Source organism: Syngnathus acus, chromosome 1 (assembly GCF_901709675.1).
Source record: "Syngnathus acus chromosome 1, fSynAcu1.2, whole genome shotgun sequence".
Lineage (NCBI taxonomy): Eukaryota > Metazoa > Chordata > Actinopteri > Syngnathiformes > Syngnathidae > Syngnathus > Syngnathus acus.
The window spans coordinates 13,833,992-13,853,086 of record NC_051087.1 but is presented as its reverse complement, the minus strand read 5'-3'; the positions used below and the strand labels follow the sequence as shown (position 1 = coordinate 13,853,086).

General features: G+C 38.7%; 1 protein-coding gene across 7 annotated transcripts in view; it reads right to left on the bottom strand.

Moving 5' to 3' along the window:
• LOC119124294 (collagen alpha-1(XVII) chain-like) overlaps positions 1 to 19,095 on the bottom strand; it is a 27,998-nt gene extending 8,903 nt beyond the window's left edge. Inside the window, exons 1-36 of one of the 7 annotated variants that reach the window (XM_037254065.1) lie at positions 18,952 to 19,095; positions 14,873 to 15,261; positions 14,725 to 14,772; positions 14,580 to 14,633; positions 13,820 to 13,867; positions 13,334 to 13,720; positions 13,018 to 13,143; positions 11,988 to 12,089; positions 11,826 to 11,912; positions 11,617 to 11,667; positions 10,828 to 10,998; positions 10,626 to 10,706; positions 10,004 to 10,084; positions 9,370 to 9,450; positions 9,229 to 9,273; positions 6,592 to 6,720; positions 6,217 to 6,504; positions 6,090 to 6,128; positions 5,975 to 6,001; positions 5,863 to 5,889; positions 5,631 to 5,693; positions 5,361 to 5,465; positions 5,239 to 5,283; positions 4,873 to 4,926; positions 4,662 to 4,724; positions 4,402 to 4,446; positions 3,356 to 3,391; positions 3,065 to 3,100; positions 2,875 to 2,982; positions 2,641 to 2,742; positions 2,461 to 2,532; positions 1,597 to 1,647; positions 1,460 to 1,522; positions 1,208 to 1,267; positions 714 to 740; positions 416 to 460 (exon numbers count right to left, since the gene is read on the bottom strand). In XM_037254065.1, coding sequence (XP_037109960.1) covers positions 416 to 460; positions 714 to 740; positions 1,208 to 1,267; positions 1,460 to 1,522; positions 1,597 to 1,647; positions 2,461 to 2,532; positions 2,641 to 2,742; positions 2,875 to 2,982; positions 3,065 to 3,100; positions 3,356 to 3,391; positions 4,402 to 4,446; positions 4,662 to 4,724; positions 4,873 to 4,926; positions 5,239 to 5,283; positions 5,361 to 5,465; positions 5,631 to 5,693; positions 5,863 to 5,889; positions 5,975 to 6,001; positions 6,090 to 6,128; positions 6,217 to 6,504; positions 6,592 to 6,720; positions 9,229 to 9,273; positions 9,370 to 9,450; positions 10,004 to 10,084; positions 10,626 to 10,706; positions 10,828 to 10,998; positions 11,617 to 11,667; positions 11,826 to 11,912; positions 11,988 to 12,089; positions 13,018 to 13,143; positions 13,334 to 13,720; positions 13,820 to 13,867; positions 14,580 to 14,633; positions 14,725 to 14,772; positions 14,873 to 15,122 — 3,097 coding nt within the window. In that variant the 5' untranslated portion in view covers positions 15,123 to 15,261; positions 18,952 to 19,095. The remainder of the gene's footprint in view (positions 1 to 415; positions 461 to 713; positions 741 to 1,207; positions 1,268 to 1,459; positions 1,523 to 1,596; positions 1,648 to 2,460; positions 2,533 to 2,640; positions 2,743 to 2,874; positions 2,983 to 3,064; positions 3,101 to 3,355; positions 3,392 to 4,401; positions 4,447 to 4,661; positions 4,725 to 4,872; positions 4,927 to 5,238; positions 5,284 to 5,360; positions 5,466 to 5,630; positions 5,694 to 5,862; positions 5,890 to 5,974; positions 6,002 to 6,089; positions 6,129 to 6,216; positions 6,505 to 6,591; positions 6,721 to 9,228; positions 9,274 to 9,369; positions 9,451 to 10,003; positions 10,085 to 10,625; positions 10,707 to 10,827; positions 10,999 to 11,616; positions 11,668 to 11,825; positions 11,913 to 11,987; positions 12,090 to 13,017; positions 13,144 to 13,333; positions 13,721 to 13,819; positions 13,868 to 14,579; positions 14,634 to 14,724; positions 14,773 to 14,872; positions 15,262 to 18,951) is intronic. The other 6 variants (XM_037254084.1, XM_037254091.1, XM_037254100.1 and 3 more) reach the window with 6 other exon arrangements.

Sequence of the window (19,095 nt, the reverse complement as noted above, 5' to 3'; positions counted from 1 at the left end):
GTACTATCTCAAATAATATTTGGCTTTCCAACTGCCCCAACAATAGCTACATAGATTCAAATAATGTATTGTAATTGTAATTACTGTGTGAAAATTAAACAAAGCTTTAAAAACAGCTCTCAAATATTAAATCCAACTGTACTGTATTTAAAAGTTAAAAACAGCAAAATTGTACTTCACAAGTGTACTGTAAAATCTTAAAAAGTGTTTGGGGATGCCTTGACATAGGAGTTAAAATCATTGTATAATCACATTCTTAATCACTCAAATTGTCTTTCCTCACTGAAATGAATAGAAATGCCACCACACAGCTTGTCAACGCAAAAATATTGGCTGAATTATGAATTGCATCTTGAGAAACTTGAAATGTCACTCATATGTCAAGGCACCACTGTACAAACCTGACTTTTAATACCTGATCCGCCTGGAATTCCTGCCAACCCTGGCTGACCTGGTTCTCCTGAAACAAATAGAAGGGAAGATGTATTTATTACATTCTACGTGTGCGTGTGTGTGCGTGTGTGTGTGTGCGTGTGTGTGTGTGTGCGTGTGTGTGCGCGTGCGTATGCATGTATGTATGCGTGTGTGTGTGCATGAGTGCGTGCGTGCGTGTGCGTATGTATGTATGTATGTATGTATATTATTTTTATTTTATTTTATTTTTTTAAAGAGGGAACGTAACATTGGTACAATAGGCATGTTCATCTTCGTACCTTGGTAACCTCTGAGTCCTCGCTCACCTAATGATGATGATAAGAAATACATTGTTACAAACAAATCAAAGTATCCTATTCCGGTATAACAAACAGGCATTCATTAATTCCACAAAGAGCTTTCATCTATTAACAATGGTTCAATAACAAACTTTGGAAAAAATTTCAGAAAAAAAAAATTCCCCAGGCAGTACAGTTTGGTTTAGTGTCGAAAGTTAAAAAGGTACAGAGAATGTACCATCACTGTTTCATTGGCTTTACCAACACAGTATTGTAATACATTAATGAACAATAATGGCAGGATGGAGCTAGTTTCTAATGCTGTCCACTAATTGGGTGTCATTGACTTTTACTTTTAATGGTCACAACAGAATTGAAATAAGAAGAACCCCATAATATAACAATTTAAAAATGATTTTGGGCTACATCAGGACACAGAATTGTTAACTGAACTGTACAGCTTGTTAGGATTATGGCTTGATTTTCAAGTGTACCCTGTGGGCCCTGGGGTCCAGGAGGTCCTGGTGGTCCTGGAGGTCCAGCAAAGAAGGTTCCTGAGGCAAAAGGGGGGGTGGCTTAGAAAATCACATCTGAATAGGACATAGATAGATAGATAGATAGATAGATAGATAGATAGATAGATAGATAGATAGATAGATAGATAGATAGATAGATAGATAGATAGATAGATAGATAGATAGATAGATAGATAGATAGATAGATAGATAGATAAAAACTTCACCAACCAGATGAAGGTTCAAAGTTGCCAGGCTCTCCTTTTGGCCCTGCAGGTCCAGGTACTCCAATACCTGTTGGCCCCATTTATCGTCAATAACTAATACAAAATAATGTAAGTAATGTATAAATGTTGATGTTCCTGTACCTGGCTCTCCAGGTGGACCTCTACGCCCAGTAGGACCTTCTCTTCTCTCACCTATTGTGACAAAAGAGAGGAACCGTCATCAATATAGATTCTACATTGCTTGTGAATACTCAGAGTGGGCTATTAGTTGTGTGCACGAATAAGTAGTAATTCATTGTCTTGTTTTGTTGGGCAATTAATTTAGATTATCGATTCAATATTTTGTTCACTCAGATGAGATGGGGTGATCATTCCGTGTCAAAATCGCCAAAGATTTCAATGAGTTTTATTGAATGTAACCATATACAAAGACTGACTATTGTAAAGCTAAACCCACAACAATTCAATAGTTAGAGCAAAACAAGTGCAAAGCATCTTCTTAATAATGTTTTCAAATAAATGAACACAAGTCAACATTAACATTTTAAGCAAAGTATTGTGTTGATAAAGCGCAAGATAACTCTTCTGCTAATACTAATAGAGCAATTTTTATTTATTCCCCCATCCCCAACCCTACCCCAGGAAATGACGGTTCCACTCAGAAGTTGTTCGCCGACCTTGCCATGAGTGACAAGTCCAGGCCCTACATAGTATACGTACGTATATACGATGATAGAGTATATAATATAGTGGAAAAGTCAGACTGTGCTTGACCATGATAGTGGAAAAATAATGTAGAATGAATATTTCTGACTGAGCATCATAAGGTGATGCTTTAAGAAGATTTTGGACCTTTTTACTATTATATAAGTAAAATAAGTTTGTATGGAATGGTGACAGGAAGTTTTATTGTGCTATTATTTATGCTATCACCAAATAAATTAAATCTTTCTAAATTGTAACTACAATTTTAGGGGTATTAAACTTATGAGGTTCCGAACCTACCAGGAGCACCTGGGGCTCCAGGAGGCCCTGGAGGTCCCGGTGGGCCCCTAAGTCCAGCCGATGATGACAGAGCTGTTTGAAAAGAGTCACGGGGGTTGGTTATACATATGAATGTAACATTTTAATATTGATACAGGCTTTGAGTGACACTAGAACCGAAGAAACAGGTGCGGTACTTACTACCGGTTCGTGTTGAACTGATAGTTTCTGATCTTGAGACGCTGACGCCAGCTTCTCCTCTCTCACCTCTGTCACCTTTCTCTCCACGGTCTCCTTTTGGACCTTGAAGATTACATCACATTAGTGTTATAGCAGTGATGATAGTATATTGTACAGTGATTATCTTCTTCTTCCTGTTATCTGTCATGACTTAAAACCACTTAATAAGCAAAATATTTCAAAGACTTATTATACCAGGATTTCCATTTGGACCCATGGGACCAGACAAACCAGGAACTCCAGTGGGACCTGGAGGTCCAGTTGGTCCTGGTGGTCCCGGGATCGCCACCGTACTGGAGCCAGCTAGAAACAAATGAATGAATTTAGTCATTTTGTAAATTAATTCCTCCTTCTGTTTGCAATGTAATAAGTACAGTAGTCCTACCTGCAGAAATGACTTGACCAGCTGCACCCCTTTCACCTGAAAGACAGATTTGAGATTTTCTTTATTAGAAGCATATTTTACATTCAAACAATTAAATATGCAAAATGGGCAGCATAACTTCAATTTATAGAGCCATTCTATATTTAAGTATATTGAAGTTTTATAATGATGCCTGACTAACACATTCACACACTTTGTATAACAGCGTCTGTATTTTTTCATAGTAAGAAAGTAAACCCCTCACTCACACTCAATGATACACTATAAGGAGTGATCGCTTTTGTCTTTTACCTTTTGCACCAGGCTGTCCTGGTATTCCAGGAACACCTGCAGAAATGGGTTCATATATTCAATTTAAAAAAAAAAAAAAAAAAACGGTTTCGCAAATCCATCATCTTTATTACTCGGAGAGACTTTTGCTGTCCAAACAACTCAAGGATGCCGAAGTGGAGAGATCAAAATGTTCCGTTGTTTGATGCATCAAGCCACACAACTCATTGCACCGTCCCCCAGCATCAGAGCATCAAAGAAGTGCCTGGTTAAATTTCATTTTTCAAGCAGTGTTCCCACATCTGTGGGCAAAGTCCTGCTTGTTCAAGGACGAGTGTTTCAGAAACCTTTTGTCAGTATCGAGAAGGATTAGCCGAAATACTTTGTTTCGTCGATGGTTCAGTTCTATGGAAACGACGGACACAGTAAAGCGGTAAGCTTGAGATGACACAAAAATAATAAACTGTATTTCACTTTCATATTATTGCGTGTCTATGATGCACTCGTTTCCATAGCATTAGCGTCAGTCTTTCTGCTGATTTAAGAGCTGTGCGCTCTATGTTTTCACTTCTTGTGGGTGTATTTTGAGTAGTTGTAATGTGTTAAATGCATTTGTTAGCTTCTCGCTAACGCTAGCAATAGCTTACTGGTTAACTTGACTGCAATGCCTGTTTACAAGACGTGTTCATAAACATTGTGAGGGGATTTATTTTGTTGCGTGTTATGTATGTATGGACAAGTCTTCTACCGTTGACATCTTTTATCCAATCAAAAAGTTTGCAGTGCAAGTAAGGGCTACCTAAAAAAAACTACAAATATGACGACCGTAACGGGAGGAGCACATCTTGCTGCCTGGAGGGAGTGGGGTGTGAAGTCTCTCATTTGCATTTAAAGAGACCGTACCTCAGAACAAGTATAAAAGGGGGACTTGTGATGCTAAACGAGGAATTCAGACAAAAGCATTGCTGTTCCACTTTATATAGACCACAACTGAATGAGTAAGACGTAAAACGGAATAATTTATCAACGTAATACATAAGCTTTCAGATAATTTGTTTTTTGCTCACCTGCAGTTCCCTTAGAGCCCTTTTGTCCCTCTTTTCCAGGTTCACCTTAATGATCAGTCAAAACAAGTTCTTTTGTTTAGCCTTACATGTTGACATTGACATTATTCTCATATATTGAATCACAGTCAAATGATTTTAGTTGGCATAAATGACATCCCTACGCCATCCAAGCGGAGCTAAATGGACATTAGTAGGTATTTTAAAAAGACAATTGACAGTGTCCATGTTCTTGGAGGAAATTCACATTCTTAGAAACATACCTGATGGGCCACTCGGTCCCCTCTGTCCCAAGCCTCCTTTGGTTCCTGGTAAGCCTGGTGTTCCTAATGTGTAAATTCACAGAAAACAAAGTCGTCTTTAGCTTGACAGTAAACTTTACTCATCAAATACTGTTGTTAGTAAGTATAGGTTCAGTAGGTTCATTTGCAAGTACTACATAAAATGAAGGCTATAGAATTCCTTAAAGGGAACCTTTTTGTCCTGGATATCCACTATCACCCTGGGAACCCTTGAGACCAGGAGCACCTGCAGACATTCAATATTCTGATGAATATTCGGTCTGAATCGCAGATTTTATACAACTGAACGATCAATCAATCAATCAATCAATCAATCAATCAATCAAATGATTGATTGCCTTCCTGTGACACCACGCTTATCATTGCTCATCCTGCACATATAGCATATGTATTCCAAATCACTGATGAATTAATGATGATGTGCGCTACACCTCAGAAATAAAAGTGTTGACTTTTCCATTTGAGTTTTTTTTATCATTATTTATTTTTCTTCACTGTGGGTCAATCATTAAACATTGACATTTACAGTACCCCCTACCTCTCTGTCCCACTTGTCCAGGAGCACCAACGGGTCCCGAATTGCCTGGCCAAGTTGGGTTTCAATATTAAAAAACAAACACTTTATAACATCAAACTTTATAAAGATTCGGCCTTGCTTACCTTTCTCTCCTTTCGAGCCAAAACCTGGAGGCCCTGCTTCTCCGCGAGGGCCCAGCAGCCCGTCCAAGCCCTTCTGACCTGGAAATCCCTGAGGACCTGGATCACCTATTCATACAGAATACTTTCGATACTTGGTGGGTAAACCAAACAGCGTGTGCTAATTATGTTCCAATCGAGGATGAATCGTGTGTTTGTTTTTTGTTTTTTTAAATAAGGAGAACATTTGGGATTAGGGTTACTTCATTACTACACAGCACACATGAAAATTACCTGTGTTTCCCTTTGGACCCCTGGGCCCTTCTGTTCCTGGGTTGCCCGCTCGTCCAGAAGGACCTGAAGAATAACAAAATGTATTTAATGCATGCTCACCGTTCACTTTTTAACTTTGGCATGTTAATATTCTAACACAACCATCACCCTGTAACAAGAGAATGGATGACCATGACATAACTAATTTATTCTGTGCTTTCAATTCAGGAAGGACTGTGCCTCCAATTCTTACCTGGTAGGCCAGGAAACCCAGGATCACCTACAAGAAATAAGATGTTTATATCTTGCATGTTTTTCCTGTAACATCATGACTGCACAAATATTTTGATTGATTGAATGTTCACCTTGAAGCCCAAGAACACCCGGATCACCTATGAGGAGACAATGTGAGTCATGATGCATGTAAAAATAATTATATAAAAATTGTCAATATATATTTTTTTAGTTTTGCAAACACACCTTTCATTCCAGGGTCTCCTTTAGCTCCTTTCAGCGAGTCTAAAAAAAAAAATGTTTTAATTCATCTCATACCATCGATGACCATCATCTGAACATATCTACTGCACATATATCAAGTATTTCCAACCTCTTAAACCATCAGAGCGTAATTCGGCTCTGACCAACTGCTGGACAGTTCTTTGCAAATCCTCTCCTGATCCACGTGCTGCACCCCCTCTTGCAGTCCCTAAACCAATTCCGTTATCAGAGTGAGTCAGTGTGGAACCAGAATAACTCCTGTCGGAGTATTTAGAATCCAGCGGATCAGCAATGTTGATGGCAGAGGAGCCGGAGAGACGACTTGTCCTCGCTGACGTAGTGCCGGTGATGGCTTCTACAGCTTCAACTCGCTTCCTGAGACGTTTCACTTCCTCACCTGAGAGGCCAGAGACATTAATGAGACACACTGGCACTTTCTATGAAATCGATGTGGGTGTATAATTAGATGCAAGTCTTTTGTTACTCAAAGCGATGAGCCCGAAGAGGAGACCAAGAAGAAGGAGCAGGCCGAGCAGGCTACCCAGCAGCCACTTCCACCAACTGCAGCGACAGCAGCGGCTCAGGCCAAAACATGAGCCGTCATTGCATATGTCTGATGAGTAAAAATCAGGTTAAAAAATGTAAGCGCCGCCTTTTAAGATTCAAGATTCAAGAGTTTTTATTCGCCATGTTTGAGGGTGCCAAACAAGGAATTTGACTTCGGTACATCACAGCCTCTGTTCAACATTTAGGTGACTAACAACGCTCAGGACATGTGAAAAATGACAAATATTCTATTATTAAATCTTACTTTGAAACTTTGTTCTAAAACCGGAGGTCATACATTCTATCATTTGAATTTTTTAAACCAAATGTTATAATTATGGTAAAAAATAAGCATAGAATCCAAAACCCTCATTTGAAACCCTGACTGCTTTAAGTCAGTCCAAAACATGAGCCGTCATTGCATATGTCTGATGAGTAAAAACCAGGTTAAAAAATTTAAGCACCGCCTTTTAAATCTTACTTTGAAACTTTGTTCTAAAACCGGAGGTCATACATTCTATAATTTGGATTTTTTAAACCAATTGTTATGGTAAAAAATAAGCATAGAATCCAAAACCCTCATTTGAAACCCCGACTGCTTTAAGTCAGTCCAAAGTTGAATTCAGAGAGCTGAATTACCGTTTTTTTCCGTGTATAATACGCAAAATTTAACTAATTTATTGTCCTAAAATCTGGGGTGCGCATTATACATGGGTACAAATTTTTTTTTAATTTTTTTTTTTTAAGAAAATCATGGTACTGGTACGAATATTGATTTATGTATTGTTCTCTTCTTGTCATGTTGTGAAAGAATGTGGGTTGAATAAATACCGAAAGAACAATAGTGTGTTTGTACTGTGCTCTGGTCATTTTGTCAAAGAAGGGATAATAGTCCTCTTCTCTTCTTGACTGACAATGAATGTGATAGTTTAATACAATCAGCAAATAACAAAATGCGTATTACAGGTAATATTTTATTTCACAACACTTTGCCTTGTTCCTTTCGTCTCTGCTGTTCACTTCAAACACGCTCCATACGAACGCAATGCTCTCGTATCAGACGCTTGCTCAATCACCTGCTCGTTTGCTGTCACAATGTACCCTACACAAATCCGAAACATTTGTTGCGGCTCCGAGTCACGACGAGGGGCAAGTTTTGGTTTCCAAGGGTGTTTTTATTCCTCTTCAACGTCTCTCCCATACAGAGCCGCCTTTTTCACATGTCCGCACGTCACTTTCCTCTCTTTTCATCTGATCGCGGTGATGCCTTTACGGGCAGTCGGAGAAATCAACGCCAAAAAAAAAAAAATACATCCAGCCTAGTTAAGACCATACCAAAGACTATAAAAATGGGACCCATTGCCTCCCTGCGTGTGTGACGATCATTGGGACTTAAAAAATAAATAAATAAATAAATAAATGAATAAATAAATAAATTGGGTGCGTATTATACATGGGTACAGGCTTTTTTCCAGCATCAACATGCCGTTTTTAGGGTGCGTATTATACATGGGGGCGCATTATACACGGAAAAAAAACGGTATATGTGTAGAATGTATAGAAATTGTGACTTTTTGAGATGAAACCTCGGAAACTTTAAATGCTTTTTGTAAACTACGTGATTAAATACCAAAGCTGTCTCTGGAGTTCAGAGTGTTGCACCCCTAACTTACTTCGGACATTTGGGTTTAGGATCAAGTCCTGTGCTGGGACATTCTCATACATGATGTTTTTGATTATATTTTGTAGCTATTGTGAATGTTGGCCAATAGTCCTGCCCGTCTCGATTATTTTCTGTTACGACCCCCACCCCAAATTTTGTCGTGACTATAAAAAATTTCATTTATTTCGAAAATTTTTATCAGTACACTTCTGCATAGCATATCGTCCCTATTAATATTAAAGAAAACAACATAAATTACGAGGTATTTCAGCTGAAGTACAATTTATGAACATTGAGCTCAACTGCCACCTAGTGGATGAGCTATTACACTAAATGAGCCAGCTGTCTACTGCTTGGCAGCCAGTATAGATTAATATGTCCAATTTGGTTTTAACTGAAAAGCACTAAAAACCAAAATGAGAACAATCATAAGTACGTTGAGTCAGTGTAAACATAAATAAATAAACAAATAATTGACAAAAAACATTTGAGTTGTACTAACTCAGCAGGATTTACGAACATCAGCAGGCTTTACTGCAGGGGTCACCACATGGTGCCTGCGAGGATGAGTAGGTCTGGGGCTGTTTTAAAAATACCTCATCAGTAATAGAATATTGTGATTGTCGTCAAACTGATCATTTAAAAATGCAAACACTGGCACTGATTTATGAAAAAAGTGCAGCATATAAAACCTATTTGTTTATACGACATCATTAACACCACAACTGTTGGAAAATGAATATCATTAATTAAGACATAGTAACATTATTGAAGGAATTTTTTAGCAGATTGGTTATTTTAGATGCGTATCGAATTGGTAGCCCTCCACATTAATCAGTGCTCAAGAAGTAGCTCTCATTTTCAAAAAGTTCGCTGACCTATGTTTTACAGTGGAACTGTGGAACAACTTACCTGCGCAGCCAGTTTTATCTTTTGAGCCGTATTTCAGAAGTGCAGCTGTGGGAAATCAAACAATGAGTGACTGTAAATAAAAATAAATAAACAAATGGCCTCATGTCTCATAATGCAAATATTTTATGTACAGTGGTATACCTTTGGCATCCCTTTCATCATTCATTGTGCCCATTGAAAACTTGTATTTCTCCCTCATCAATGAATCATCAGAGTAGGTAGCTGGAAGAGAACGCAGAGCAAAAGGAGGATTCAACACACAATCTTTGCAATTAGAGATGAGCGCATCTAATTCAGATTAATAGAAATAATAATAGTAATACATTTTAATAATTAGAAAAATAATAGTCACTAACTTAAATGATAGATATCGGAGTTATTTATAGTCGAATCACATATTCTTTATTACCTACGTTACCTACGTTTGAGTTAGTGTAAACATAAATTAATCATTGCAATCAATCTTGAACATTTGAGTTGAACTAACAGCAGGATTTACAGTAGGGTCAACAACATGGTGCCTGCGAGGATCAAATAAGTACCTTGTGGTGCTGCTCATAATCGCACATCATAGAATATTGTGATTTTCTAGGACAGTCGTCAAACAGATCTTAATAAAAATTTAAACACTGGCACTGATTTATGTACCACCTTTATCTTACGAGCCAAATTTCAGAAGTGCAGCTGTGGGAAATCAAACAATGAGTGACTATTAAAAAGAAAAAAAAAAAGATCTCATGTCCCAAAATGCAAAGTTTTATGTACTGTGGTATACCTTTAGCATTCCTTTCATCATTCATTGTGCCCATTGAAAACTTGTGTTTCTCCCTCATCAATGAATCATCAGAGTAGGTAGCTGGAAGAGAACGCAGAGCAAAAGGAGGATTAAACACACAATCTTTGCAATGAGAGATGAGCGCATCTAATTCAGATTAATAGAAATAATAATAGTAATACATTTTAATAATAAGAAAAATAATAGTCACAAACTTAAATGATAGATATCGGAGTTATTTATAGTCGAATCACATATTCTTTATTACCTACGTTACCTACGTTGAGTTAGTGTAAACATAAATTAATCATTGCAATCAATCTTGAACATTTGAGTTGAACTAACAGCAGGATTTACAGTAAGGTCAACAACATGGTGCCTGCGAGGATCAAATAAGTACCTTGTGGTGCTGCTCATAATAGCACATAATAGAATATTGTGATTTTCTAGGACAGTCGTCAAACAGATCATCATAAAAATTTAAACACTGGCACTGATTTATGTACCACCTTTATCTTACGAGCCAAATTTCAGAAGTGCAGCTGTGGGAAATCAAACAATGAGTGACTATTAAAAAAAAAAAGATCTCATGTAATGCAAAGTTTTATGTACTGTGGTATACCTTTAGCATTCCTTTCATCATTCATTGTGCTCATTGAAAACTTGTGTTTCTCCCTCATCAATGAATCATCAGAGTAGGCAGCTAGAAGAGAACGCAGAGCAATCATCATCCATGATAACAGAATTGCATTGAAAATTTTCAATATAAATATTTGCTTGTTTCATCTAGCTAAAATAAGCTTGCTGTAAGTGTCATTTGGTACCAGTAGACATTGAAGAAGTTGCAGGAGCAGTAGACACGAATTGTTTGCCAGTGTCTTTGGTCGTGACCAGTCGCTCTGTCTCCTTCTTGATAGGTGTTTTGTCCTTTTCTACCATCGCAAATGTAAAATCTTTGTCCAAAGGCTCATCAATAGAAGGACTGCGGGGACGCACTGCATGATACACGCATGAAAATATACAGTAGGTGTAATAGTTTATGAAGAACAAAATTTTGCATTACTGAAAAACTAGCTAACATGAACTCGCACAGGTAAAAAGTCAGCTTTTGCACGATCCACTACATCAGTAACCACTGGTACTGTCCAAGTGTTTGTGGCTACAACTTGTACAACTGTGCATGGAACTGGACCTCTGAGATTCTGAACCACAAGAGGTTCATATACACTTTTATGAGTCAGTGTACTGCTCAAATTATGCCCTTTGAGTTTCTGACTGTCTTAGTGTGTTTCCACATAGTATGGTGTATGCCCATTCTTGATGAGCTTGTTGTTGTTGTTGTTGTTTTAGGTTCAGAAATTTACACACACATAGATACAATTTTCTGTTGCAAGAGAATAATGCAATACAGTCTACTTTAATACATGGTTCTTACCACTTGACATAAATCATAAATCACTTTTTTGCCCAAAGCAGACCAGTGGGACCTCTTTCGAGTGTGGGAAAAATGCATTGTATTTTGTTGAAATTAAATACTTTTTAACGGAAACAAAAGTGCTCATTTTCCTGTAAAGACGAGATTCTATAAGTAACTGCGATAATAAATTTCTTACCTTTGGTTGTGCTGATTGCAGGGCTAGAGACATTTTTCTGCACACCATAAACTGAAAAAAAGGAAAAGAAAAAATCTAAGTGTGGATGGGTAAGTAGTAAAGCTATAACTTAAACAATAAAATTCCTCAGATCCTTAATATGGTTTTGTCTGTATGTATTACATACAGTATTTAAATACTGAAAATATCTCTTGACTTAATTACGTTACCTGTGTCAGTGTTTGCTCCAGCTGGAGAGAAGACAGCAGGGCTGGTGTTGGTACTGATCAGGTTATTCTGAACACCATACACTGGCACTGATTGAAAGAAAAAACACTTATAGTTTGTGGACCAGGACAAATCATGGCAAAGTTATGACATGAAAGGCTCACTGGTGCTGCTGACGGATAGGCCACTGTGCAGAGGGGGAGAGCTTAGGACCATATTGTTGCGAACACCCCCTCCGACACCTCCTTTTCCACCTCGACTTCCGCCTATATGTAGCAATATCAAACAACAGATCAAATACTGTTAATAGAGTAAAATACCAAAACAGACATTTGTTTCGGGTGTGTAGCATGTCTTAAGGGGGAAGTGAATCCCAACATTTTCTTTATAGTTATATATGTTGTATGTGCCTCACTAGTCTATAACACAGCATTCTGATCAACATTGAATTTTTGGAATATAAGTTAAACAGCAAAACATCAGTTTTTTTATCCATGTCAGGGGGTGGTCATTTTGTGATGTCTTTGTCAGTCGACAGCGAGTGGCAAAATAGGTGGATTTTTCCTGTTTAATTCATATTCCACGAACAAAAGATTAATCAGAACACTGTGTTTTGACTAGTTGGGATGCACAGAACATTATTATGAAAAAAATTGGGGGGTTAACTTCCCCTTTAAAAACTACAGCAGTAGTATATACTGTCTTAATGCAATGCATATATTGTTAATACTTAATGCATATATTGTTGTCTAGATAAACCGAAAAAGTTCCATACACTTCAAAATATTCTAGCCCAAAAATGATAGTGGGTACTAAATATATTCAATAGAATGGCAGGTAAACAAGCTTCCAGAGCTCATTTACCTGACGATTGAGTAGTTACCTTCTGTACTTGGATTTGTCATCTCTGCCAAATGTGTATACCCAAAATTGTATAAAAAAAGTAACAACTCTACAGTGATTAGCAATTATAACAGAGCTCAATATTAACCAAGCTATGACAAATTTGGTCATTGTAAAGCTAAACGTAATCGTAGCAAATACGTATAACCTAATAAAGTAGAACAGACATAATTTACGGCACATTTATCAATGGATGACTGTCAACGTGTTAGAGTTTACTTCAAGAGTGGAACAACGATGCTAAGCAGTTCACCACGGTGATGCCCAGTATGATATCAGACTGTACATTACTTGACTGACCTGAGTGGTAAACGGTAGATGTGGTGGTTAGGTTGTTGGGGTTTGGATTGAAGCTGTAGCTGCTGTTAACACTTCCAGGCCAAATACCACCAAAGTGATCTTGGCCTGTCAACAGACCTGGTGTGGACATGACAGTTCACAAACATGAGAACCTTTGATGTTTCTTGTTATCAAGGGCAATGATTTTGGAAGTAAATGATATGACAAGCTCAAGGAATGGACAGTCTTATTTACTGTCCTGCCGGAATCAGAGAAAAAAAACAATTCTGAAATGAATGCAGAATTACTTGACGATAGTAAACTCAACCTGATTTTGAGTTCTCCGTCCCCATCCGGGTCTCCACACTAGTGATCTTGGGGATAGTCAGCAAGCTGTTTGGGGAATGAATAGTGCTGATACTCTCAGACACAATCCTTGTGTCCCCACTGGTATTTTTGGGTATGACCAACGAGTGGTTAGGAGACTGAATGGTGCTCGTGCTCTCAGAAATGGTTCTAGTTTCCACACTGGCCTTCTTGGGAATGGGCAATGAGTTGTTTGGAGACTTAATGGTGCTGATGGTCTCAGATATGGTTCTTGTTTCCACGCTGGCCTTCTTTGGAATGGGCAAAGAGTTGTTTGGGGACTGAACGGTGCTGATGCTCTCAGACTGACTTCCTTTCAGCAGACGCTTCACGTCATCCAGTTCAGTCCCTGCCAAGTGGTTGTTAAAAGCAAACAAATACTGTAAGAGCAAAGTGACCATGAGGTACTTGTGGTCATCATCTTTACATGTGAAACAGTGGTACTCACAACTTGCTGAATCAGAAGCACTCTGAAGCCTGGCTCGGATCGCACTCTCTGAAAGAGAAAATGCACGTAATTGTTTAAATATTTTCATCATTTTGCCCCATTTTTTTTAATTGATACAAGGTACAAAGAAATGTTAGGACTGTCAAGGCATAAAGGAACGAAAAGCCCGAAATTCAGGGCTAAAAATACATTTTGACTTAAACACTGTAAAATACGGAAGAGCCCTGAAACACATGCAATCTGGAGAAGGCACCCAGTGATATATATGGCTGTTGGTTCTACTGGAGCGTGTAGTGTACAAATCATGCTACTTTTGGCATTGACCACAGTTGAATAAAGAACATGGTGGCTAACATGAACGTGACCAGATGCACGCCATTATCCTCCCCCCTCAAGCACCGACAAGTTAAGTGTGGATAAAGTTTTCAAACATTTTCAGGATTCTGAAAAAAAAGGCCATTCATTGCCATCTACTAACTTATTCCTGCCAGCACAGACAATTTATGCATGATTGCTGAAACTGCCTTAATATGGTTTTGTCCTCTGTCTCTTGCCTGTGTGATTTTATATTTTACTTTGTGATATTGTGTATTAAAAGTATACAGTATGAGAGTACTGTGGTTTTTGCCTACAGTCTACCTCAGTAGTTGATGTTCACTTTTTTCAATATAAAACTGAATTTCCATATAAGATCTAATATATTTAATTTAATATTTTTTCCCATAGTACCACTTTGCTGCTTTCATAGCCTCACATGTACCTCGACTCTGAGATCTCCCCCGTGGGGTGGAACCTGACATTGCCTTTGAGGAGCCTAAGAGAAAAGAGAAAGATCGGCAGTTTGAATACATTAGCACCAACATTAGCAAGTGTTTTAATTAAGTGATTCACTGTGACTCACTCACCAAACTCCTTCTTGGAATACTCTGGAGATGAGTCTGTACTTGTACTCCCTGAAACATGTCAGCACATCAAATGTGTTCATTCTCTCTCAAAAAAAAAAAAGATGCATGTGCTGATAAATCTTGGAAGAAAAAACAAAATATGACTAACCGTCAAAAACATCAGAATGACTTGCTGCCATTGTGGTCATGATCTTCCTCTCCTTCAAAATAGGAGACGAGGCAACTGCCGATGTTGAACCTCTCGTTGAATTCCCAAATCCATCGGCACTGTAGGTTTTGGACATCTTTGTAAAGGTGACAGTACCAGGACTCCCTTCTCTCTTATCTTCAACCGTCACAAACCCCGAAGACATGCCAGATGACCCGAACCCAGAGCGTAAACCCGCCCCTGAACTCATTATAGCGTTTGGAGCTATTGGACTCCCTTCGCCTGATGAGACTGCCAACAATGGTCCTTGAGTGGTGATGATTTTGCCTAAGGTACCTTCGCTGATCCAAACAGTACGGTTTTTGCTTTAGCAGATGGGGAACGATTACCTAGAGGGAGAGAAGAACATCAAATCTTCCATCATCTTATTATTGAGTCTTATTGAGTCATTGACAAGACATAGCCTCGGGCTTAGGATGACTGATACTGTAGCTATTTGCCAATTTCAAGTTCAAACCAGCACTGACAACGATAATAGACATGTTTTATAATACCGTCATTATCTTTGTTTTACAATATTTGGCACTTTGGATTGGTGTGCCAAAACACGTTGGCTAAATGAAAAGATTTAAAGTCGCCACAAGTATCGGCTTAACAAAGAAGTATCCGTCATGGTTGCTGCCCAGGCGAAGACTTGCTTTGATTCCCAGCCAAAACCAAAAAGATTTCGATATGATTTTGCCGTTGTCTAACAAAGACCTAAACAGCAAAATTCACAACAGGTGTTCATGCATGATAACACAACACATCTCTTGAGAAAAAAGACAAACTTCAACTTTAGTAATATCCATTTAGTTTTTTAAGCACGAATTAAAAGCTTCACAAATGATGTTCTTCTATTAACCTATAAATCACTGCATGGCTTAGCGCCTTCGTATCTCGTCGACCTAGTTGTTCCTTATGTTCCGTCTCGTAACCTTCGTTCGCAAAACGCTACCCTTTTAGCGACACCGAGGGCCAAGAAAGTGTCTGCAGGGTCTAGAGCATTTTCTATCCGGGCTCCAGAGCTTTGGAATGCCCTCCCAATGGATATTAGGACTGCTACCTCAGTAGAAACATTTAAGACACGTTTAAAGACACATTTCTATGACATGGCCTTTAACTAACTTGGAGTGGCCGATTCGGCCGGAGTTTGTTTTGTTTTCTCTCCGGCCGGGGAGGTGGTTAGGTGGCACCCAAGCTGACAGCGGCTATCTGGATTCTTGTGGGCTAATTCAGGTTGGGGGAACTGCAGCTCAACCTCCACAGCCAGGATAGTAGAGGGCTCCTCCGGCGGCCCTTCGCTCTGACTTGGACATCCACTTTTGATTTTCATATTATGTATTATTTGTGCCCTCTCTGCATCCATTACAACCTGGTGATCCTGAAAGGGGGATCCTTCCATCTGTGGTCCCTTCTCAAGGTTTCTCATTTTCCCCGGGCAGGGGTTTTGAGTTTTTCCTTGCCCTTTTGGGAGCTTAAGATCAGGGGATGCTTTGAGAATAATTGTCAATTTTTGTCTATGTGAAGCCCTTTGAGACTGCTTGTGATTTAGGGCTATACAAATAAACTTGACTTGACTTGACTTGACATGTTTGTCTGACACTGTTAGTCATGAAAAGGTAGGCACGGGAAAAACAGTCATTCCCTTTTTAGGCTGTGAAGAGAAGAAAGGACACATTGCTGTTGGTGCTGCTTTTGTTACTCTGTTATCACACAAAATAAGAACTCTATTATAATCCATCCAGCCATTATCCGTACCGCTTTTCCCCACGGGGGTCGCAGGCGTGCTGGAGCCTATTCCAGCAGTCATCGGGCAGTAGGCGGGTGACACCCTGAACTGGCAATGCTCAATCAGCCTACCATGCTTGTTTTTGGGATGTAGGAGGAAACTGGAGCACCCGGAGAAAACCCACACAGGCATGAGGAGAACATGCGAACTCCACACAGGGAGGGCCGAAGCCGGAATTGAACCTCGAACCCGCACAGCGCCACCGTGCAGCCCTCTATTATAATAGATAATTATGAATGGGGCGGCATGGTGACGCACTGGTTAATCCCGCCTACTGCCCGATGACTGCTGGTATAGGCTCCAGCACGCCCGTGACCCCCATGGAGACAAGCAGTACAGAAAATGGATGGATGGATAATTATGAATGTAAATATAATCATAGCGAAATATTTGTTTCCAAAAATATAGTATATAATGTTACATTTAGGCAGTTATAATATGATGTCTCATGATGATACACTCCAGGAAAAGAAAAACCCCTCCCACATGCATTGTTTTGATCTGGGAATTATTCCGTTCACTCCTGTTGTGTTGTGTGGTAACACAAACACTCTGAACACGTTTTTGCCACTTATCCTCCAATCAATGACAGGGCACATACAAAGACATCACAGTCACATTGACACTGTTACTGAGTAGGAAATGTACCCACATTGCCTGGTCAGATGAGTGAACTACTGTACATGACAAACTAATACTAGCAGTCTGAGGAGGAAATAGTTTATGTACTTTTTATATTCAAAATGTATAAAAGACGTGGCACGGTGGTTGACTGGTTAGCACGTACACCCCACAGTTCAGAGGTGAAGGGTTTGATGCCCACTCTGGCCTTCCTGTGTGGAGTTTGCATGTTCTGCCCGTGCCTGCGTGGGTTTCCTCATGTTCCAAAACATGTAGGTATGGTCGACTCCAAATTTCCCCTAAGTGTGCATGTGCTAATGTTTTTTTGTCTATATGTGCTGGCAACCAGTTCAAGGTGTCTCCTGCCTACTGCCTATTGTCAGCAGTGATAAGCTCCGGCGTGCTTGCAACCCTTGTGAGGAAAAGCAGATCAAAAATTGGACAGGTGGATAAATGAAAAAAAAAAAACTTGAAGTTTAATAATACCTGAGACAAAGATCTGACTCAGTCTTTTTTAATAAATTCCCCCATGTTGGTGTCACGATACTTCCTTTTGTATTTGTGACTCCAGGGCAAAGGTTTTTCAGAACCTAACATGCAGCTTATTAAAAGTGCTCACCACAAGCTGGCAAAGGGTGTGGCTTTTGGTTTGCTTCAGAAAAGTCTTTTACTTTAAACATGGTCCTACAGTATTTGGTGATGACTGTTGAAACATGTCTGAGGATGAATGTTTCTGTCTGTCTGTCTAATTGTCTGTCTGTCTCAAAACATAGTCATGTCCATTACATGCAGTTGCTTCACCCTGTTTATGTTGTTTTAAAAAGTGATTGTTTTGTTTCTTTGTTTGATTTTAAAACCAATTCTACATCCATATGCTACAAGAACAATTTATTTATTTATTTGTTATACGTTGTAACTTGTAAATTAAGTTATTACAGCAAAACTCAAAACTTGGTATATTGCACACTCACTACAAACACACTGATATATGGTTATTGTTGTTGAAAAAAAATCCACTCTTCGACTGTACTTGTCGGCATTATTTTTCAAGTTTCAAACACCAGACTCTTATTTGCCAGAAATAATGAAACTGCGTATTTGAAAGACGATGCAAAAGCTGCAACACAACAGTTTGTTGTAAAACATTTAGAAAGGAAATTATACTGCTGTATACTTTATATTGTTTGCTATTTAAAACGTGATGTGATCAAAAAAAAGATGAAAAACTTGGTCCACGACAAAGTCACACACATCAGAACATATGTAATTATTAGCGACTTTGCTTGCATTTTGAACTTAAGTTTTAATTCTTAAAATACATATTTTCGCCATTTTTATCTTGGGAGTGTGACAGGCAAATATCTGAACAGAGACTTTTCCAACACTTATATAGGCTACAGTGTGATATGCCTCATATGGACATGTAAATTTAAATACAACTGAACAGCAACATTATTGCAAAATGCATTTTGGCTGCAATTGTATCATTATTTTGATGTAAATCTCAGGTTTTTTACTTCAGAAACATTCAGACAACGTTCTACATTAACATGTTTCAGACTTAATTTTAAGCATTTTTTATCGTGTAAGGAGAAAAAATATAAATAAAAAATATATAAAAACATACTTACCTCTCAGATCATTTCTCCAATTCTGTTATTTCCTTCTAGCTCTTAAGTGGAAGTGCTGAAAAAATGCCGTGCTCTTCCTTGCAAATGTCTGGTGATTTTATGTATAAGTTGCCTGACTCATACCTGACAAGTTCGAACAA